Source organism: Nicotiana tabacum, chromosome 15 (assembly GCF_000715075.1).
Source record: "Nicotiana tabacum cultivar K326 chromosome 15, ASM71507v2, whole genome shotgun sequence".
In the NCBI taxonomy this organism is placed as follows: domain Eukaryota; kingdom Viridiplantae; phylum Streptophyta; class Magnoliopsida; order Solanales; family Solanaceae; genus Nicotiana; species Nicotiana tabacum.
In genome coordinates this window covers 56060142-56083757 of record NC_134094.1, presented here as the reverse complement: position 1 = coordinate 56083757, position 23616 = coordinate 56060142, and the positions used below count along the sequence as shown (strand labels likewise).

The following is a 23616-nucleotide window of genomic DNA, read 5'->3' as shown; positions in this document are numbered from 1 at the left end:
GTATAGTATATGCATAATTTATATATTATATATATATAATTAATATATAATCTATATATATTGTTAGAAAAAATAAATAATTAATATAACCGACTATTTATGTAAAGATCCTTTTTCTAAACCTTCTATGATACTTTCAGTATGAACACTGTAGTTTGAATGTAAAGTAAAACAAGTGGCATAAAGGTTTCCTTAGTACTTCAGGAGTACAAATTGATGTTTTCCTCGGTACTTTAATAGTACGAAACGTAACGAAATTAGTATACGTTCAAATGTTTAATAAGAATTTTTTAAAAAAACTGATCTAGAAGGGTTTTGTTTCCACGAATGATAAAAGAAATGCCTAATATTTTTGCACAGGCCATATTCCAGTTTGTAGTTTGTTTGCCATATTTACTACTGGCAGAGTCAAAAAGTTCTTCTTTGACCACAGTTCCGCTTTGTTTGGCATATTTATTAGTAATATTTACCATATTTTTTAAAATGTATTTGTTTAATATTTAAATTATTAATTATTTAAATCATAGCACCTTTAGGATCTCAATTTTTAAGTAATTTTAAATATAAACATTTTATTTGAATAATCTATGTCTATATTTATACCGACAACTAAGTCCCTCTGAATCATGGAGGTATTGTACCCGTTAAACAAAATGCCTTTCGCCTTTAATTGCTTTGAGTTTCTGAGACATACTTAAGTAATAGTATTAAGTTTTCAAAAGACGAACAGCCATCTTGTAGTAGGGTATTTATACGCATTGAACCATCTTTGAAGCTTTATATAGCATTTCTGATAGGTTTCCGCAACGCAGAGCCCTTAGAAAAGAATGTATAGAACCTCCACTACATTACTAGAAGAAAAAAAAACTTTATTCAAATTTGAGTTTTGCTTTCTTCTTTCATATTTATTTAAGTTTTTCACGACATTTTTCCAGCTTTTAGCCTTTAACTTAAAGCTAGCTAAGACAGATTTCAACTACAATATTGTAGTTGGCTCTTAAGCACATCTCTCATTACCTAATTTTCTTCTTTCCCCCAACCCTACTCTTTTTATATTTTCTTGAAAGTAAATCAACAGCTATTGTAATGGCCCCAGTGACCTATATTTCATGTGATAATACATACTGTAAATTAAAAGTTCTAAAGAGAAACTTAAAGAACAGAATAATCATTTGGTCGGGAGGCTAGGCATCATCATCATATCCATCACATATAAAATGGCATTGATCTCTAATACTTTTCCTGAAAATTTACTAACAGTACTGTCTAAATTAACAAATTAATATAAAATGAAAAATTCTAAAAAGACCTACAGGATATTGTTCTTTTCTCTCCTTTTCTTTTTTCCTTCCTGTTCAATACATCCAATAATTTTACTTGGTCTATACAAAAATACTGACCATAATTATTTTCAATTATTTGCTTTCTTTTTGACTTTTTACTTCCCAGTTTCGTTGCGGTAATTTTCCAAAGACTCACGTGCCGTTGCCGTCACCTTCACAGTCAACCACACTGTTACTCTCGCCGTTAACTCTCCATCATAATCTGATCATCATCGTCGCCGTTGCCAAAACCATTTTCGCCGTTAACGTTACCATCATTTTCTCCGTCTTCATCAATCCACCTCTCCACCGGTGTGCACTCTGCCTTGTGACGCATCTTCCAATCAAGCGCCTGACAAGCGCGTGAGCAATAGTTTACAGTACCGCAAACAGAGCATCGCCGGAATTCGTGCCTCCTAGTTTCGGGTCTTCCACAACCCATATGAGAACAAAGTCGAAGCCCCGAACCCGGAACTCCACCCTCTGAAGAAAACCACTCCGTCAAAAACCTATTTGCTGGGTGAGATTCCGGAGCAGGAACATTACACCCAAAATCACTCAGTAATGGGCACCCCGTGCCTGCCACGTGGTGGCGGTGATGAGGCAACGGGTTCCACGTCAGCCAGCCGCCGGAGGTTAGAGCCGAAGGCGTCGTGGACAACACAGCGGCAAGCTCACGCGCGTTGGCTTGGACGAGGAACCGGCGACCCTCGGCGATGTTTTGCTTCACGCCGTAGCCATCTTGAAGGCAGTGGCCAAGCTCTCTCAAAGCATCGACATGGCCCAAGAAGGCAGCGCGTGCGCAAAGTGCAACTCCAGCGCGTAGATCCTTGTCGTTCTTTGAACCGCCGCTGCCGTTGAACTGGATAACGGCTAGAGAGTAAAGCGACGGCGCGTGAGAGCTAATCGCCGCCTTCGCCATCAACGACGCCCCGCTTCCTCGATTTTCTAAGCAGTAGAATCGAATCTGTGTCCAACAATAAAATATCGCAATTATTAGACTTCCTACTTTAAAATATATTCCCCATTAATATTTTATATCTCAAAAAATCAAAGAGATTTTCTTTTTCATAACATTTATGCTATATTCAGGTTGAGATATGGAAATAAAAATACTAACCATGCCAAGGGTGTAACAAGCTTCAACATTTCCGGCGTCGGCGCATTGTTTAAGAAACCGGTGAGCAGATTCCGACCAGTACTGAGCTTTCACGGCTAACATTTTCGGAGAGGATTTTGATAATACAACCGAATGATGGCCTAACCCATTTAGTCTTTTGCAACTGCATATCAAACCATAACCATTAGTTCTTCTATCCACACAATATTACCAGAAAAAAAAAAAAACTTTGAGGATGAGATTTTTAGTTTTAGCAACAAAATCAAATAGAGGAAAAAAAAAAGGAAAATAGTGGATTTTGGGAACATACGTAATCAAAACGTTGAAAAAATCAGCGGGAGAAGCAGCAGAGGAACTGAGTTTGCAGAGAATAGAGAGAAGGAGATCATCAGGCAAAGAATCAAAGAAGTCAGGTTTATGAGCAGTGAACTCCAGTGAAAGTTTTGATCTTTTCCGACGACCCATATGTTCTCCGATGCCGGAAATATCTTTTCTTCTCTTCACAACTAGTCTGCTTTCGATACACATGGCTACTTTCGGATAACAAACCCCTCTCCTTGTTCTCATTACTTTTTCTTCGTGCTTTATACACAGACACAGAGAACTTAATTAGAACTGCTTTAGGTAAAGAGAAGTGAACTGAAAGAAGGGTAACACAACACCAACGACGACAAAAGCCGAATGCTCTGTTTATATATAAATCAGGACCCAGGCCTAGGATTACGGAATGACTTAAATACCCTTTAACTTGTCTTTAGTTTTAAAGAAAGAAATGAAAAGTTGGTCAAACGGCGCTGACCAGATCCTCACGTCCGTCCTCGACGACGCTTGCTTTTTGTTTTTTTTTTTTCCGCCCTGTATGCATACGTAAGAAAGCCAGATAAATTAGGTTAAAAGTAAGTAGAAGAAATATCACAATAAAAATCAAAACTCACTCGTATTACTGTAATCTTAATTTTTAGCAGACTTGTCTTCTTTTCCGTGCAAATTATTAAAAGAAAAAAAATAGAATAGGGCGGGCGCAAATCACAAAAGAAGACATAGAGGTGCAAAACGCAACCAACTCTCTATTGAAAAAAAGAGAAACAAAAAAGGTTGCCGTATTATTATTATTATTATTATTATAAGAAAACAATAACGTATTAATTTACCTTTATTACTAGTATCTTCTATTCATTAAGTATGAGGTTCGATTTTCATCAAATTCTTCTAGTCACGTCTTCGGTACCTGTTGCTCAAAGAGCCAAAAAGAAACTCTTCTTTGCTCGTGATTTCGTGCTTTTCTTACAACAATGTCAATAAGAACTTATTACATTGGTGATTCTTTGTCTAAGAATGAATAAGAAGCTGGAGTTTTCATATAATAAAACTGAAGTTGTTTAAGTAGAGACTAGGGAAGGAGAAAGGGGCAGTTGTTGTTCTGTTTGTTCGTTCTAATTTCTACGGGGTTTGTTTTAGAAGCGGTTAATTTTGTTGTGATTAACTAAACTATGCAACTAACTTCGGTTAATATATTTTCGAATGTGTAGAACAGTATCTGCTGTTCCAGAAAGTGAGTAAAGCAGCGCGTCAATCCTACGAACAAAGGCACAATATGCGGTGACTATCACGTGGGTGGATGAGAGTGGGGGAGAAGCTTTATACGTTGTAACAAATTACAAAATTCAGGTAGCGAATTTTGGGGTCTCGACGACCCATCCACTTTAAAAGGTCAAAGAGGGTGATTCAGCAATTGCAGAAGTTCTGTTACTCGAATTTTGTTTTTACTTGCCTTAATTTATTGTGGTACTTTCTTATCATTTTACGTTACGCCCATTATTCATTTGTTTGGATGAATTTTAAAATATTAATTTGATTGAATTAATGAAGAAATGTTAATTTAAAATTCACATCTAAACCTAAATTTTGATTAGATAATTTACCAACGAATCTTTATTAGAGATACTAATTAATTACTTTCTCGGAAGAATTCTTTAGTCCTCTACAAATCTTGAATAAACAAAAACAGAAATAATTCATACCAGCTTAGAAACATAGTAAAAGATCAATAATATTTAAGAATCGTATAAGGCTCCCTCAAATATGAGCTATTTTATTAACCTCATAAATGGTTCAAAATATCATATTCATCTTATTCAGTTACCAGTAGTAATGATTTTCAGCTTTGTGATTGACAATGGCCATGGGTATTCTCCCTTTTAACGGATGCGGATCCAGGAGGTTGAATTAGAGTGTGCATCTAATTGTATCGTGTTGTTTTGAATTAATTTAGTTTACTATACAAAATTCTTTTGTGGCATAAATAAACACGTGATAGTCATACTGAAAATATTTAATTCTTGATTTGATAAGGAAAAAATAATATTATCTAGATAAAAACGAAAAATGATATCAAAAGCATATTCAAATAAATAATTTGAGATCTAGAAAAAAAAACATAAGCTAGTATACTTTTTAAATTTAAATAAATAATAGTATATAGAGTAAAAATACAAAAATGAAAACAAAAGAAATTAAGAAAATGGAAAGAGGGAACAACTAGGCCAAAGAGGAAAAGAAAATTTTAATTTGCACAAATATGTTGCTCATATGGTTAGCACCCTATTATAACTCCGTGACAGTGGATTCGAGTCACCAAATGAACAATAGCTCTAACAAAAAGGGAGCAAAGGGAAATCAAATGGGATTAGTAACAAGGTAAAACCATCATAAATTTATTAATTGGGACGTTCGAATTTGGTTTATTAATTGTAAGAGATTAGTAACAGATTCTCCTTCATACACAGAAAATTAAAATTTCACACTATGATTTATATAAGTAATTAAGCGTCTAATCGCCAAGTTGAAAAGAGACTCCGTGCCGCCGAGGCAAGGCCAGAAAAATATAATGAGCTTGCTTATTCCACATAATTTAGACTGCCCTCACCATAAGTTCTCTCTCTCTACTAAAAGGATTGAAGAAGAAAAATAACAACAACAACAAAAGATAAGTTGAGAGATGACGAGGATCTAAACAAGTGATGTCGACCACTCATGTCAACCCTCTGGGACCCACGTGTCCCTTCTTCCTCTTTTGCAAAAGTCTGAAACATGCAGCACATCTTTAATATGAAAATGCATTACTAGAAATGTCAAAGTTAGTACGCAGGGGTCCTTTGGTAGATGACTCCCGAACCAAAATGTGATTCTATTGGACTCAAATGATCAAAATGCGTAAAAAAGATATAGTGATCAAAATATGTATAGCGCCCTTTAAAAGGGCGTTATACTTGAATTTGAAAAGGCGGGCAAGTATAGCGCCATTTATTAAGGCGCTATATATATTTTGTGGGCCCACAAATAATTTTCCTGGCCTTAACTGACATAACAATAATTTAATTGGGTATAGCGCCCTTATTTAAGGCGCTATACCTAAAAATAATTGTACCCCGGACTGGTTTTTTGCCCTATTTAAGGAGGTTAAGAATTTTTTAAAAATCCATTCATAAATATTCTCAAGTTTTTTGAAATATTTCTTTGTTAAGTTGTTTAGCATTTTGTCATAATGTCTGAAAAGCGAAAAGTAAGGTTTTCATTATATTGGGGGTGAGGTTGTGGTGGCGAATAACTCAGTAACCTATAGTTTATCTCCACAGTATCATGTTATGTTGCCATTTACAATGGAGTACGATAAATTGGTATCGTTGTTATGTAAAAAAAAATGAGTGTGAGCAAACGTTCGGTGAACCTTAAAATAACCGGAAGATATCCGTATTCTGTCACTCCGTAAGCGGTTGCTTGTTATGCTGAGTTTAACATCGAGTACGATGAAACTCTGAGAGATTTTTTGAGGACTCCGGATGAATACCGGGAATTTCTTGTGATAAAAATGTTAGAAATGTACGTCAAGGTTGAAGACATTCGCAATAATGAGGCTGCACAAAGCAGGGATATCCCTCAGTCACCGGGGTGGTTATTTTGGAGTAATTTTAGCCGAACAGGTTCCGGCTGAAAGAGTTTGGCCTGATCTAAACTTATCTCCACGGGCGAATGAGGAGCGAGGAAATAATTTCTCTCCTAGTTTACATAATCCACAAGACGAGTGGTAAACTTCAATTTTTCTTTGTGTTACGATGTTTATTTTTGCTGTATTGAATTTGTATTAACACTCATATATTCCACAGTGGGTACCGACCAGATATGAATTTTACAAGTTATGAACCAATGCCCAGTTGGAATATGCCTAGTTCTGGTGTGTTGGATCATGTTGGTCCATTCGGGAGTCATCGCCAAAAGGATAATGTCCATCATGGGATGTCAACACATTACGATTTGTAAGTGAAGTGATATAGCTATATGTAAAGTATTTATCAATTTGAGTAACTCATTATTTTGTTGGTTGTGTTGTGAAAATGAGCATCCTGAAGGTTCTGTCCTTACTCAATTACCCGAAGACGATATATTTAATTGGGATCTGGAAGATGCACAGAGTCAGGAAGAGAATAGTGATTATGACAACAACGTCGATGAGTCTGGAGATGACACACCCTTCCCTGATAAGGGTGATGAGGAGGAGGAAGAGAATGCTGGACCTGATTTGACGAGGGAGCATGCTCCACCCCCCGTTAGACCAAGAGTGTACGAGTCCCACATGCCGTTTCATTCAAGGGAGATTCCCTACCTTGATCATTTGCCAAGTATGCCGGATGTGGATGCCCTCACAAGGGATATTGACGAAATTCGAACAGCAATATAGGATGAATCTAGAGCAACGGTGCTATCAAAGGGCATGTATTTTTCCGATAAAACATGCCTAATCAGGGCGGTGCTAATGTACAGCGTAAAAGAGTGTCGTGAGATCACGGTACGCGAGTCATCTCCAGATGTATACAAGGTAGTCTGTCGTAGATGGTTTACGAGTTGTAATTGGATGCTGCGTGCGAGGAAGAAGAAAACAATGTAGGTTATGGGTTAATACATTGACACCCACAATTGTGAAATGGACACATTCAGTGGGAATCATTTTAACTTGAATGTTGACTTGATTTCTCTTGTCTTGAGTCCACACATTGAAGCGTCCATAAGGTCCAAGATCAAAGAGTGTATAACATCCGTCCACCAGAAATATGGGTGCACTATTACCAAAAAAAAGGCATTTTTCGGGCACAAACGTGCGTTTGAAATTGTTTATGGTAACTGGAATAAGTCATTTGCATCTCTACCCAGGTACATAGCTGCATTGCAATACTTTAACCCCGGGACTGTTGTTGAATGGAAGCTTGAGCGGAATCCGAGAATACCAGAACATATATTCAAATATGTGTTCTGGGCATTTAAACCAGCAATTGATGGTTTTCTGCATTGCCGGCCGGTAATATCCATAGACGGCACTCATGTATATGGAAAGTATGATATTAAGGTGTTGATCGTCGTTGTAGTAGATGCTAATGGAAGTATATTTTTCTTAGCTTTTGTTATTTGTGCCAATGAAAGCGAAGATACGTGGACACTATTTTTGAACCACTTGAAAGAGCACGTTATCAAACAGCGTTCAGGTATTTGTCTAATATCTGATCGGCATAGTGGTATTTTAAGTTCTATACAGAATTTGCGTGCATGGCAGGAACCGTATGCCTACCACTATTACTGTGTGAGGCACCTGAAGGCCAATTTCCAGAAGGCATATCCCAACAAAGATTTGCACGATTTAATGTGGATGGCTACAACAGATCACCGGGAGTGTAAATTCAGGAGTCGCATGGAATCTATCAGGTAGGAAGATGAGGGAGCCTATCGTTAGTTGATACGACATGAGCTTGACAAGTGGACTTTGCATGCGGATGGTGGCAGAAGATAGGAAATTCTGACTATAAATGTGCCAGAGCCTTTCAACGGGTTATTGAAGTCTACACGAGGATTGCCTGTCACTGCCATGGTGCGGATATCATTCAAGTAGATGGCGGAAGGGTTTGTTGAAAGGGCTAGAGGTGCATCGTCATTGATGGAAATGGGTGTTGAATTTATGCCAATACTAATGAAAAGATTTGAGAAATACAGGAAGCGAGCACATTGGCATTCATTTTTGCAGTATTGCAACGAGCGAAATATTTTTGAAGTTCGCACCGCTATCCATCACAACCGATGTAATAATATACACACCATAAATGAAGCCAGAAGGTTATGCTCTTGTGGGAAATGGTCCATCTACCACATGCCGGGCTCACATATCATCAAGTGCTTTCAACATACAGGTTTAGGGGCAACCAACTACGTTGATAAAGAATATAGTGTTGCTGCATACTTAAACACCTATAGTGGGCAGTTACAGCCAGTGGGTGCTGAGCATTATTGGACACTGAAACCATTTAAAATGATGTGTAACAAGGACTATGTACGTCAACGACAGGTGCAAAAAAGAAAGCGTATACGGAACCAAATGGATGTTGGTGATACCGTTTATGCGTGCAAATGTGGCATATGCTCGCAAACAGGACACGACCGTCATAAATGTCCTTCAGTTAGTTTAGGTGGCAGTGGTAATCCAGCTCCTGGTGGAAGTTCATCTAATGTGCCCAACTATGTTCGGCCCCACTGGTGGCCCACGATGGTACTGCTATGGCGCCACATACTCAGCCTCGTATCCTAATCGCTCATCATCTTAGGCTCGCCTCAATGTTTGGGAAGCCAGATCGGTAACCTGCCGGCCATACTCATGCAACGCGGCTGCTCCCTCGCCGGTATACTGCTGCATTTGCAGTCCCAACTGGTGGAACAGATGTAGGCCAATAGCCTGCACAACATTTAAAATATAAATTACGAAACGCTAGGTTAACATTATAAGTAAGTATACCAAATAACATACCAGTGCCTCGTGCCTCCCGGCGTATGGAATATACCGACCGCCAGCGCGATAAATGGGATTCCCGATGAAAAGTCGGGTAATGCTGCGGTACCAGCCCATATAATCATGCTCAGTCTTCGTCCGGTCAGGTGGGTGGGAATCAAGTCATGTCGCTGGTCACAAGTATCGATCTGTGCCTCTAACTATGCCATATATGTTTGGTCCACCCTGGAACGATCATCCCGATGGTAATATGTGATATGCTAGGCGGGCGGTGGCGGTACAAGCTACGGGCGGCCAAACTGGCAAAGTACTCGCTCGGTAGCATGATGCTCCACAATATCAAGGCACATCAACGGGACGGAAGAGATCCACATAATTTGGCCGACCGAGCAATAATCGGGCAAACCAGCTATTAGCTCATCGCTATATGGCCTCCAAATGAACTATTAAGTAACAACAGAAAACGTGAGTATACGTAACACATATGAAGCCAGGCCAAGTAAACTACATTTACCTGTGCGCCCTCCAGCAAATCCAACAAATCCCTGCACAAGGGGAGATTATGTCGAGCCTCGTACTCTCGTCCATATCCTCTCCTATCAACCCACCTCCTAGCTAGAGGGAGAAACGGAGGTGGTGCACCCAGAGATAAGGGTGGTAGAGGTGGCTGTAACTGCAGGAACCGCTCCTAGGCCCAAATCTAATATACAAAGTGGACGTAAAATATAAGGTATATTTTTACTGGGTATGTTATAATGAATAGAGTATTCGATTATGTTTTCACCTGTAGCAGCAACAAAAATCCAGCAACGTCATGCTGGGTGCCCATGCTCGCCCGGTATATCTGCCTGTACAAGTAACCGGGAACAGCAGCACCCCAGCTGTACTGATGTAAATCATCTAGCCGCTCAAGATGATGAATAAATCTCAAGCTGACTAGGTTCCCTGAAGTATTCGGGAATAAAACCCCATAAGGAGCAACAACAACCTCGTGTACCGGTGAATATGAAGCTCCGGTGTATCATCTGTGATGTCAGTGTGCCGGATGGGCGTCAAATGCAGATGACTGGCCCCAACCAGTGCAGTCTCATCCGGTGGCTGGAAATCGGTGAGCCGATGCAGCATCTCTATGTAATGCAAACTCGTATACTCTTTGATGGCATTCGGCAAAGCAACAGGGTGTCCATCAATGGGAAGCCCATATAGGACCTCTACGTCCTGAAGCGTGATAGTGGCCTCGCCAATGGGCAAATGGAATGTGTGCAGCCGGCTGATCTCCACAATCCTATCAAAGCACGTATCCTGGAGGCGTCAGACTATACGGGGATGGAGAGGGTGGTCCCTGAGAAAGCCTCACATATCGTCTACTCTCCTGGCACAGAACGTCTGGGCCAATAACTGTCCCTCCCATATGTGCGACGACCTATGATCGTCGTGTAACAACAGTAGCTCCAGACTGGCAGGTCTGGGATGCAAAGGCGGAACATCCATGTCGTCTACTGTAAATTAAACTATATTAATTACATTATTTTACTTTAATATGTTAGTTTTATTATTTTACATGTTAGTTTTATTATTCTATATATTTATTTGTAAATTAAATAATTAAATTTCATAATTATACAAGATTTAATTATTAAATATTCACATATGGGTTCCGAGCTCGATATTTGAGGCCCAGTAGCACCAAGATATCCTGAATTCTTATGTTCATGATGAGAAATTTTTCTCGATTTATCACTCAATAGGTCTGTTATTTTAAATGTTAGTTTATTATTTATATGTTAGTTTAATATTGTATATGTTAGTTTTATTAATTTATATGTTAGTTTTATTATTTTATATGTTAGTTTTATTATTATATATTTTTGTTTATGACTCACTTATTTTTTACTATAATAAAATTAAATAATTAATTTACATAATTATAGAAGATTTAATTATTAAATATTCACATATGGGTTCCGGGCTCGATATTTGAGGACCAATAACACCAAGATATCCTGAATTCTTGTGTTCATGATGAGAAAATTTTCTCAATTTATCACTCAACATGTCTGTTATTTTAAATATTAGTTTATTATTTATATGTTAGTTTAATATTGTATATGTTAGTTTTATTAATTTATATGTTAGTTTTATTATTTTATATGTTAGTTTTATTATTATATATTTTTGTTTATGACTCACTTAGTTTTGACTATAATAAAATTAAATAATTAATTTTCATAATTATACAAAATTTAATTATTAAATATTCACATATGGGCTCCGGGCTCGATATTTGAGGCCTAGTAGCACCAAGGTATCCTGAAAATATTGTCGTTTTCTCATACTTAGTTCAAGAAATATTATTGTTTTCTCATATTATTTTCTTACGATTATTGACTAGAATTGGACAGAGTTTGTGTTTGAACTATCAGCTTTTTTGACGTATTTTTGGGCATAATAGATACTTAAATGATTAGTTTCAATAACTACAAAAATACTACGCTAAAGGGCACTACATTTTACTACGCTTAAAGGGCACTACATTACAAATACAAGCACTACATTAGGCCACAAGATACCACTAGAGGGAACTAAAGTAACAATTTATCTATTTTACTAGTCTTTAAGCAAATAAATAATCTAAAGCGGATAAAAATAACAAATAAATTTAATCACAAAATATTCACGAAAATACATATACCACAGTAAAAAGTAACTAATTAACATTTTTTAACAACTAATAATAATTTCTCTATTTTAACTAATTCTTTTAGCACACTAATATCGTCCGGATAAAAATAACAAATTAGTTAAATCGCAAAACAATCACAAAACAACATAGAAGACATTAAAAATAACTAATGTGCATTTTTTATACGAGTTTTAACAAAAACTAAGTCGGAATACCTCGATTTAAAGTTTTTGTAAAGTTAAAGATTTGGTAATTTGGAACCGAAACGAGCAACCCACAACGAGATAATGCCTTAGCTAGGATGTGGGACCGAGAATCTTTACTTTTTGTGGGACGGGTGGATTCCACTCAAATTTTTTTGGTCGTTAATGGGGGGGACCGCTGGTTTTTTAAGTGTTAATGAGGGGGAGTTCTGGTTTGGCGGGGAAGGGAATGGGATGGTTTATTATGTAGGTATAGCGCCGTTTATTAAGGCGCTATACTATAGCGCCTTAATAAACGGCGCTATACTTGCCCGTCTTTTCAAATTCAAGTATAACGCCCTTTTAAAGGGCGCTATACCTTAACGGGAAAACGACCGTTAAGGTATAGCGCCCTTTAAAAGGGCGCTATGTGTATTTTGGTCACTAAGTTATTTTTCCACACATTTCGGCCATTTGAGTCCAAAAGAACCACATTTTGGTTCCAGACTCTTGGTAGATTGTATAAGAATAATGCTGAATATGGTGTATTAGTAATGCTGGTATTAGTTATGCTGACATTAGTTATGCTGACGTATTTCTTATCCATTGTTTAGTTTGATGTATTAAAATATTACACAATTTCAAAAAGAATTGTTTGTTTATAAAAATACCCTCATAACCAGTCCATCACTTTATCTTTTTAAAAGAAACATATGTTTAGGAATATTTTTATATGGAAAAGGTTTAAAAACATTATTTGATTGTCTACCTATATTGTAGTATAGAACTTAATATTTATTTATATATAAAAAATATGCTAAGTATTTATTTATTTATTTACTAGGGATATAATATAATTTTATTTCTCACTTTCTTGGATTATTTCAAACTTATATTAATATAATAACATATTTTAATCAAACATAAATTTTGAAGGGCAATTTTGTCTTGATTAAGTTAATGCATACATTAAAACTCATTGCATTGTTAATACCATGGTTTATTATGCATTAGTTATACATAGGATAATACCAAATAGGGTGTATAACTAATGCATAGGTTCAAAAAGTGTACTCAACAAAGTATTAATAATGCACAAAGTTAATACATGTATTTTTTTACCTAATGCATCCTACCAAACGACCCCTTAGAGATAATATACACTTCTAATTATTTAATATTTAATTGTATGATGTGCTGACATTCCATCTCCTGTGTGGAGTCCCATTTTCTTTTCTTTGGGTAGAGACGCGGAGATATTTTGGATTGCGAAGGGATTTGGACGCCGAGATCTTTTCCTACTTTGATATCAATAGTATAATTATATCATCTAAAATTACACATTATAATTAGCAAGATCATATTTTTAATGATTTGATAATATTATGTCTCGACACATATTTTATCGTTCATATTCTAAAATGTTTAGTATTAGCACAATTGTGGATATATATATATATATATATATATATATATATATATATATATATATATATATATATATATATTCTCTTTATTCTCTCTTGAGGAAAGAAATGGTGAGTTTCTCCCATTAGACATATCAATGACATTGAGCAAGCTTACACGAAGAGGAGAGTCGATTTCACAAAATAGATTGTGTCAACTTTGTTCATATTTGAATTCAATACTATAATCAAATCCTCTTGATAAGTCGTTTCTTTCAAGTTATTCAAGTTAAGGTTATTAGCCAGTTAGGTCAAAAATCGGATGGGTCCATCCCATGTGTAAGGAAGACATCTTCCTTTTGGCTTTGAATTGCCAAGCCAACTAAAGGAATAGTAAGGAAGATTTTATGGCGAATATTTCTTTGGTTTCACATTGAATATTTGGCTCTTGCTAAACTCATGATATCATTGATGACATCAATAAACCAACCCTAAACACTATAAATAGGTGTCTTGCTCTCATTGTAATACATACCAACAAAGAGAGAAAGAAAAAGTGAGGTTTCACAAATAAGGTATAAGAAAATAGTATGTGAGGAAAATAGAGAGTGAGCGATATTGTAGTAAGATGAGAATATCAAAAGAGGGTTATTTCTTTTGAGTGTTGTAGTAGTATTTGGAGTATTTTACTCGGACCTACAAAGTATAAAATTTCTTGCTATAGTGATATCAGTTGCTCCTCTCAGGGCCGTGGTTTTTTCCTTATTCAAAAGGGTTTTTTACATAAAAATCTTGGTGTCGTTGTCACTCTTTTATTCTTGTTAATTATCGTATCTCGGTGCTATGTTATTATTCCGCTTTTATTACGGTAAATATTATTTCTGTAGGGGGTTTATTCCCAATAACTGGTATCGGAGTACATGTTCTGCTCGTTCACAAGAATACTATTCATTGTCGGTAGTACTATACTCGGTGAAAAATAAAAATGTCTGGAGTAAAGTACGAAGTAGCAAAATTTAATGGAGATAGCGGTTTCTCAACATGGCAAAGAAGGATGAGAGATCTGCTCATCCAACAAGGATTACACAAGGTATTAGATGGTGATGCCAAAATGCCTGATAGCATGAAAGCTGAAGATTTGGATGACTTGGATGAAAGGGCTGCTAGTGCAATCAGGTTGCACTTATCAGATGATGTGGTAAATAACATCATTGATGAAGACACCGCACGTGATATTTGGACAAGGTTGGAAAGCCTATACATGTCCAAAACGCTAACAAATAAATTGTACCTGAAGAAGTAGCTATACGCTCTACACATTGGTGAAGGTACGAATTTTTTGCCACATTTAAATATGTTTAATGGACTAATCACACAGCTCGCCAATCTCGGAGTGAAAATCGAGAAAGAAGATAAAGCCATCTTGCTGTTGAACTCGTTGCCATCTTCGTACGATAATCTGGCAACAACCATCCTGCACGATAAGACTACCATTAAGTTAAAAGATGTCACATCGGCTCTTCTACTCAATGAGAAGATGATAAAGAAGCCTGAAAATCAAGGACAAGCTCTCATCACAGAAGGTAGGGGTAGGAGTTATCAAAGGAGTTCGAGCAACTATGGTAGATCCGGAGCTCGTAGGAAGTCTAAGAACCGATCCAAATCAAGATATAGAAATTGCTACAATTGTGATCAACCTAGTCACTTCAAAAGAGATTGCCCAAATCCAAGGAAAGGAAAAGGTGAAACTAGTGGCCAGAAGAATGACGACAACACAACCGCCATGGTGCAAAACAATGATAATGTTGTCCTCTGTATAAACGAGAAAGAGGAATGCATCCACTTATAGGTCAAGAGTCAGAATGGATGGTTGATACAACAACATCTTACCATGCCACAACGGTAAGAGATCTTTTTGCAGATATGTAGCAGGTGATTTCGGCCTTGTGAGAATGGGTAACACAAGTTACTCAAAGATTGCGGGGATCGGTGACATTTGTATCAAGACAAATGTCAGATGCACATTGGTTCTAAAGGACGTGTGACATGTACCTGATTTGCGGATGAACTTGATCTCGGGAATTGCTTTAGACCGAGATGGATACGAGAACTATTTTGCAAATCAAAAGTGGAGACCCACCAAGGGATCATTGGTGATTGCAAAGGGAGTTGCTCGTGGCACGTTGTACAGGACAAATGCAGAAATATACCAAGGTGAATTGAACGCGGCACAAGATGAAATTTCTGTAGATTTGTGGCACAAAAGGATGGATCATATGAGCGATAAGGGATTGCAAATTCTTGCCAGGAAATCACTCATTTCTTATGCTAATGGTACAATGATAAAACCTTGTGACTACTGTTTATTTGGTAAGCAGCATAGAGTCTCATTTCTGACATCGTCTGAAAGAAAATTGAATATACTTGATTTGGTATATTCTGATGTTTGTGGTCCAATGAAAATTAAATCGATGGGTGGTAACAAATATTTTGTTACTTTTATTGATGATGCTTCACAAAAATTATGGGTTTATATTTTGAAAACCAAAGATCAGGTGTTTCAAGTTTTTCAGAAGTTTCATGCTATGGTGGAAAGGGAGACATGTCAAAAGCTAAAGCATCTCCGCAGTGACAATGGAGGTGAGTACACTTCAAGGGAATTTGAAAAGTACTGTTCGAGCCATGGGATCAGACATGAAAAGACAGTTCCTGGAACCCCACAACACAATAGCGTAGCCGAAAGGATGAACCGCACCATTGTGGAAAAGGTGAGAAGCATGCTCAGAATGGCTAAACTGCCTAAGTCATTCTTAGGTGAAGTAGTTCAGACAGCTTGTTACCTAATCAACAGGATTCCATTAGTTCCGTTGGCCTTTGACATCCCAGAGAGAGTTCGGACCAACAAGGAGGTGTCTTACTCGCATCTGAAGGTGTTCGGTTGCAGGGCTTTTGCACATGTACCAAAGGAGCAGAGAACAAAGCTGGATAATAAATCTGTTCTATGAATATTCATCGGATATGGAGATGAAGAGTTCGGATACAGATTGTGGGATCCTGTAAAGAAGAAGGTCATCAGAAGCAGAGATGTAGTCTTCCGAGAAAGTGAAGTTGGAACTGCTGATGATATGCCGGAGAAGGCCAAGAAGGGTATAATTCCTAACCTTATTACTATTCCTTCTACTTCTAGCAATCCCACAAGTGCAGAAAGTAGGACCGACGAGGTTGCCGAGCAGGGGGAGCAATCTGGTGAGCTTATTGAACAGGGGGAACAACTTGATGATGATGTCGAACAAATGGTGTACCCCACTCAGGAAGAAGAACAACCTCAACCTCTGAGAAGATCAGAGAGGCCAAGGGTAGAGTCATGCAAGTACCCTTTCACATAGTATGTCCTCATTAGTGATGAAGGGGAGCTAGAAAGTCTTAAGGAGCTGTTATCTCATCCAGAAAAGAACCAGTGGATGAAAGCCATGCAAGGGGAGATGGAATCTTTGCAGAAAAATGACACATACAAGTTGGTTGAACTTCTAAAGGGTAAATGACCGCTCAAATGTAAGTGGTCTTTAAAGAAAATGGCAAGCTGGTCAGATACAAAGCTCGATTGGTGGTTAAAGGCTTCGAACAGAAAAAATGTATTGATTTTGACAAAAGTTTCTCACCTGTTAGTCAAAATGACTTCTATTTGAACAATCTTGAGCTCAACAGCTAGCCTACATCTTGAAGTGGAGCAGTTGGATGTGAAAACTGTATTTCTTCATGGAGATTTGGAAGAGGAGATTTATATGGAGCAACCAAAAGGATTTGAAGTAGCTGAAAGGAAACACATGGTGTGCAAACTGAATAAGAGTCTTTATGGGTTGAAGCAGGCACCAAGGCAGTGGTACAAGAAGTTTGACTTATTGATGAAAAGTCAAACTTACACAAAGACATATCCTGATCCATATGTATACTTTAAAAGATTTTCTGAAAATAACTTTATTATATTATTGTTTTATGTGGATGACATATTAATTGTAGGAAAAGACAAGGGGTTGATCGCAAAGTTGAAAGGAGATCTTTCCAAGTCATTTAATATGAAGGATTTGGGCCCAGCACAACAAATTTTAGGCATGAAGATAGTTCGAGAGCGAACAAGCAGAAAGTTGTGGCTGTCTTAGGAGAAGTACATTGAATGTGTACTGGAATGCTTCAACATGAAGAATGCTAAGCCAGTCAGCACACCTCTTGCTAGTCATCTAAAGTTGAGCAAGAAGATGTGTCCTACAACAGTAGAGGAGAAAGGGAACATGGCTAGAGTTCCTTATTCTTCTGCAGTCGGAAGCTTGATGTATGCAATGGTATGCACTAGACCTGATATTGCTCACGCAGTTGGTGTTGTCAGCAGGTTTCTTGAAAATCCTTGAAAAGAACACTAGGAAGCAGTCAAGTGGATACTCAGGTACCTGAGAGGTACCACAGGAGATTGTTTGAGCTTTGGAAGATCTGATCCAATCTTGAAGGGCTATACAGATGCTGATATGGCAGGTGACATTGATAACAGAAAATTCACTACTGAATATTTGTTCATATTTTCAGGGGGAGCTATATTATGGCAGTCAAAGTTATAAAAGTGTGTCGCACTCTCTACAACTGAAGCGGAGTATATTGCCGCTACTGAAACTGACAAGGAGATGATATGGTTGAAACGGTTCCTTCAAGAGCTTGGATTGCATCAGAAGGAGTATGTCGTCTATTGTGACAGTCAAAGTACAATAGACCTTAGAAAGAACTCCATGTACCATGCAAGAACCAAACACATCGACTTGAGATATCACTAAATTCGAGAAATGGTAAAGAATGAATATCTAAAAGTCTTGAAGATTTCTACAAGTGAGAATCCCGCAGATATGCTGACCAAGATGGTACCAAGAGACAAGTTCGAATTGTGCAAAGAACTTGTCGGCATGAACGCTATATGAAAAACTGGAGTTACCTCCTTTAGGTGCATGGAACTGGAGGGGGATATTTGATGGGTCCATCCTATGTGTAAGGAAGACATCTTCTTTTTGGCTTTGAATTGTCAAGCCAACTAAAGGAATAGTAAGGAAGATTTTATGGCAAAAATTTCTTTGGTTTCACATTGAATATTTGACTCTTGCCAAACTCATGATATCATTGATGACATCAATGAAGCAATCCTAAACACAATAAATAGGTGTCTTGCTCTCATTGTAATACACACCAACAAAGAGAGAAAGAAAGAGTGAGGTTTCACAGACAAGGTATAAAAAAATAATCTGTGAGGAAAATAGAGAGTGAGCGATATTGTAGTAAGGTGAGAATATCAAAAGAGGGTTATTTCTTTTGAGTGTTGTAGTGGTATTTGGAGTATTTTACTCGGACCTACAAAGTATAAAATTTCTTGCTATAGTGATATCAGTTGCTACTCTCAGGGCCGTGGTTTTTCTCTTATTCAAAAGGGTTTTCCACGTAAAAATCTTTTGGTGTCATTGTCACTCTTTTATTCTTGTTAATTACCGTATCTCGGTACTACGTTATTATTCTTCTTTTATTACTGTGAATATTATTTCTGTAGGGGGTTTATTCCCAATAAAATCAACTTCAAGAAAATTTTAACTTTACCCATAAACGTCATGCAAAAACAACTAAACGCGTGAAGTTAAAATGTAAAGTGAAGTAAGATGGTACATAATATATCTATTAGTGTGTGAATTGGCATAAAAATAAAAATATTGGTTGACTCTGTAAGAAGCCTTAAGCGTAGAGTTATGGCCGCCAACAATCAACAAAACATAGCCAGCCGTTTCACGATTTTTCAATTTCAAAGCGTGCTATTTTGTTTACCATTACAATTTGCACACTTGCATTTTATAAGCTTACGCAGTATAAAAGTTTTGATAAAAAATTTTCTTAAGCTATTGCGCTGGCTATCAAATGTAAGCACACTCTGAAACTGCAATAAACGTACGCAAGCATTTTGGACTAGTTTTATTATATGATTTATCGATAAAGTATCCAAACAATTTTCTCATGTTGTCTTGTTGTGATAATTTGGTAAAGAAGAGATTATAATTCGAAACACAGTATTACGAGTTCAATTTGAAGAGTCATTGTTGCCGTGTTAAGTTTAATTTTCTATTCGCCTATTTATGATGTAAAAATAATTATTAGAGATATTAGAATAAGGATATGCTCTGAGTACGTTTGACGACACAAATTTTGTCGCATGAAATTTTATAATAGCATTGACAGATGGGACACCAAAAGAGTTATATTCTCCCTATTACATTCGGTTAAGACAGATATTGTTCTTTGCAATTTAGCTTTTTATTTCAAGTGTATGTCAAATTCTCCTCTTCATATAATAAATATTAAACGATCGAATTATAGTCTATGGCTGCATTACGTTGTGGAAGCGCATAATTTTTCTTTTTTTTTTTAATTGACAGACAGATAAGATAATGACGGCACGGCAACAAAGTAATGTCGATTTCATGATGAATAGCTAATAAACCTGCCCAGAGTTTGTTAATGAGACTTAAAGAGAATGGTTCAAATTAATAATTGTGAATAGAAACACCAAATAAAATAACTTTTCTAACATGGTCGGCATAAATTAGCAAGCATGATTCTGACATAATCTATTATTATTTATCAAACTGCTGATTTGCAAACAGACACAATTATAATGAAATTAATTGACAACGATTTATATGGCTAATAATAATTCATCTCTCAATTCTATATAGTAATTAAGTACAATTAAGTTTTAGGTGGTTGGTTTCTTGACTTAAAAGGAGAGAAGTTAATGAGTTCCATCTCAAGCATGGCAATGGACCTGTCAATTAAAATGTTATTTGGGGTCAGAGACGTAGCAATACTAGAACTACTTGTTGCTTGTTTTTTCTCTTTATTTTCTCTTCTTTAATTTGTACCTTAAAGAAAATCGCTATCTTTATTGTGTTCTTGGATCTTTAATGTGATCTTGGCTTTTGTTCCCTCGATGGGATGGATGGCTTTCTAAGTTGGATGCTTTTTCAATGATTCTCCTTTTTCTTTGTCTCTTCTAAGTTGATCTACATATTATGTTTTCCCTCAAAGTCTGGAAGTATTTTGTGGACATTAGAACCATGTAGCAAGGAACTTAGGGCATAATAAAAAGTGCTTGCAGGGATATTATTATTGCGTATATGTATATATATACATCTGTATATTATTATTAGTATTGTAAAGGAAATCAATTTACTTGTTAGTTGATACAATTGTATCCGGTCGAAATCGGGCTCGACTATTGCACGACAAATTGGGCTCGGAACGCGAAGGGTTGAAGATCGACCCCGAGTCTCATCGAACCAGAACACGAGGTCAGAATGTCCGTCCTCGAGAACATTGAGCCCATGATCCTGGAATCGACCCTGACCCCGAATAAGCTCGAGGAAACATTGCCGGTATAACCAACAGAAGACTGAAATAACGGGAGGCCGAAATATCTGTAATCGGTCGGATATTTCGGCGGGAATCTCGGCGCGTATCAATAAAGAACCGGCAAATCAGCAAACCAGGAGATTTTTTCCTTTTATAGAATTGTACCTAAAGTAGGACTCCCCTACTATATAAAGGGGGTCTGATTACTTGTAAAACACATTGTAACACGTAGCCCAAAATAATATATTATTATTCTCATCAAGTTCTTGTTGCTCTCTTGCTATTTTTGTTCTGATATCAATAAAAATATTTTTGGCTTAGGGGTGGCAAACCTTCCAAGGCGAAGACTGTTCAACTTGTGTGGTTAGCATTTACTTTTTCATTACTTATTTCAATTGCAATCTGATTTGTCGTTTAGTGCCAAATTAAATCACGTATCCTTAAAATCACTTATAAATTTAATTGTTATCCGATTTTGAGGGTAAACAGTTTGGCACCCACCATGGGGCTAAGGATAATAGTGATTATTTGATACAATTCTCCATAACACACACTACTTTACACTTGCTCTTTGAAGTGTTTCTGATTTCAGGATAAAACACAAAATGTCAAACTCTCAATCAGTACCCCTACATGTTGACAACGAGTCGAGTCACCACGGCGAAAATAACAACATAGCACCCGGTGAAGGAGTAACGCCCGCTGATCCCATCGGAATCCCGATCATAGATCCGATTGACGCTAATTCACATGTGGCTATCGACGCAAACTTGCCCACCGACCCCGAAAATAGCATCCGTGATGGAGCGCGATCGGCAACTCGAAACACACAAAACATTGAAGGAGACAGGATCAGTCTATGGGTGATCTTCGAAATGATGCAGGCTGTACATGCGGCGATAACTCAGTTACAGAACCAAAGCCGTGCACCGAGCAGGGTTGAGCTTGATCTACCCCGGGAAGTCACCCGCAGGGATGAACCGGTCATAGAAAGGTCAAATGAACATGAATCCGTGGATAACCCCGATATCATAAAGATGCTCGAGGAGCTGACAAAACGGATAGAATCAGGGGAGAAAAAAAATCAAAGTTAATGACAAAAAGGTGGAAACCTATAATTCTAGGGTAGACCAAATCCCAGGAGCGCCGCCAATATTAAAAGGCCTGGATTCCAAGAAGTTTGTGCAAAAACCTTTTCCTCAAAGCACTGCTCCGAAGCCGATCCCTAAGAAATTTTGCATGCCCGAGATTTCTAAGTATAACGAAACGACCGACCCAAATGAGCATGTAACCTCTTACACATGTGCCATCAAAGGGAATGATTTGGAGGATGATGAGATCGAGTTTGTCCTATTGAAGAAGTTCGGAGAAACCCTATCAAAAGGGGCTATGATATGGTATCATAACTTACCTCCTAATTCTATTGATTCATTTGCTATGCTTGCTGATTCTTTCGTGAAAGCACACGCCAAGGCCATCAAGGTTGAGACTAGGAAATCGGACCTTTTCAAAGTAAAACAGAAGGATAACGAGATACTTAGAGAGTTCGTGTCCCGTTTTCAAATGAAACGAATGGATCTGCCATCGGTCGCTGATGATTGGGCTATTCAGGCTTTCACTCAAGGGCTCAATGTTCGAAGCTCGGTGGCTTCACAGCAGTTGAAACAAAACCTGATAGAATATCTGGTCGTTACTTGGGCCGACGTGCATAACCGGTATCAATCAAATATCAGAGTGGAAGATGATCAACTCGGGGCCCCTTCGGGGGTCTGTTTATCCCGTCAGAACCTTCGACATAGTCAAGAGAGACATCGATTGTGAACCGAGACCAAACAGGGATCGGTATCATCCATATAATGGAGACCAATGAAGCAGTGGGTCCGGACAGAACTCCATGAGAAATGAAAGGAGAAATGACCGAAGTCAGGGAAACCGGGGACTCATGACCAAAAATAGCTTCGACAAGTCCATCTGGCCTAAAGAAGCACCGAGGCTATCGGAATACAACTTTAAATTCGATGTTGCCGCCATTGTATCAGCTATTGGGCGCATCAAAGATACCAAATGGCCTCGACCTATATAGTCCAATCCAACCCAAAGGGATCCTAACCAGATGTGAAAATATCATGGCACTCACGGTCATAGAATGGAAGATTGTCGACAGCTGAGAGACGAAATAGCCCGACTATTCAATAACAGGCATCTTCGGGACATCTTGAGCGACCGAGCCAAGAATCATTTCAGGAACAAGGATTCTAACAAACAGACAGAACAAGAAGAACCTTAACACGTCATTAACATGATCATCGGTGGGGTCGATATCCCTCAGGGGCCGATGTTGAAACGCACCCAAGTATCCATCACTAGGGAGAAACGAACTCGAGATTACATACTGGAAGGAACTTTATCTTTCAATGACGAGGACGCGAAAGGGATTGTACAGCCCCACAATGATGCGCTGGTAATATCTGTACTCGTAAATAAATTTGAGTTAAACGTGTGTTAATTGGTCCAGGTAGCTCGGCCAACATCATTCGATCGAGGGTCGTGGAGCAGCTCGGTCTACAAGACCAAATCATGCCTGCAGTCCGAGTTCTAAATAGATTCAACATGGCATGTGAAACCACTAAGGGTACGATAATATTACCGGTAAAC

General features: G+C 37.7%; 1 protein-coding gene across 1 annotated transcript; it reads right to left on the bottom strand.

Annotated features, from left to right (window-relative positions):
- Positions 1–1185: 1185 nt before the first annotated feature.
- Positions 1186–3120, bottom strand: LOC107805269 (F-box protein At1g67340). Its single transcript, XM_016629267.2, has 3 exons — positions 2753–3120; positions 2443–2605; positions 1186–2289 (listed from the first exon to the last, which is right to left on the bottom strand). The coding sequence occupies exons 1-3, from the start codon at positions 3007–3009 to the stop codon at positions 1528–1530; spliced, it is 1182 nt and encodes a 393-aa protein (XP_016484753.1). The 5' UTR covers positions 3010–3120; the 3' UTR covers positions 1186–1527.
- Between the last annotated feature and the right edge of the window lie 20496 nt (positions 3121–23616).

What these genes read in the sequence shown, in the direction of transcription:
- LOC107805269 (XM_016629267.2), bottom strand. Translation starts at nt 3,009, where the DNA reads ATGAGAACAAGGAGAGGGGTTTGTTATCCGAAAGTAGCCATGTGTATC. An exon ending in TTTTTCAACGTTTTGATTAC is followed by an intron (nt 2,606 to 2,752) that starts GTATGTTCCCAA and finishes TTTGATATGCAG; the next exon opens with TTGCAAAAGACTAAATGGGT. An exon ending in CTTGTTACACCCTTGGCATG is followed by an intron (nt 2,290 to 2,442) that starts GTTAGTATTTTT and finishes TGTTGGACACAG; the next exon opens with ATTCGATTCTACTGCTTAGA.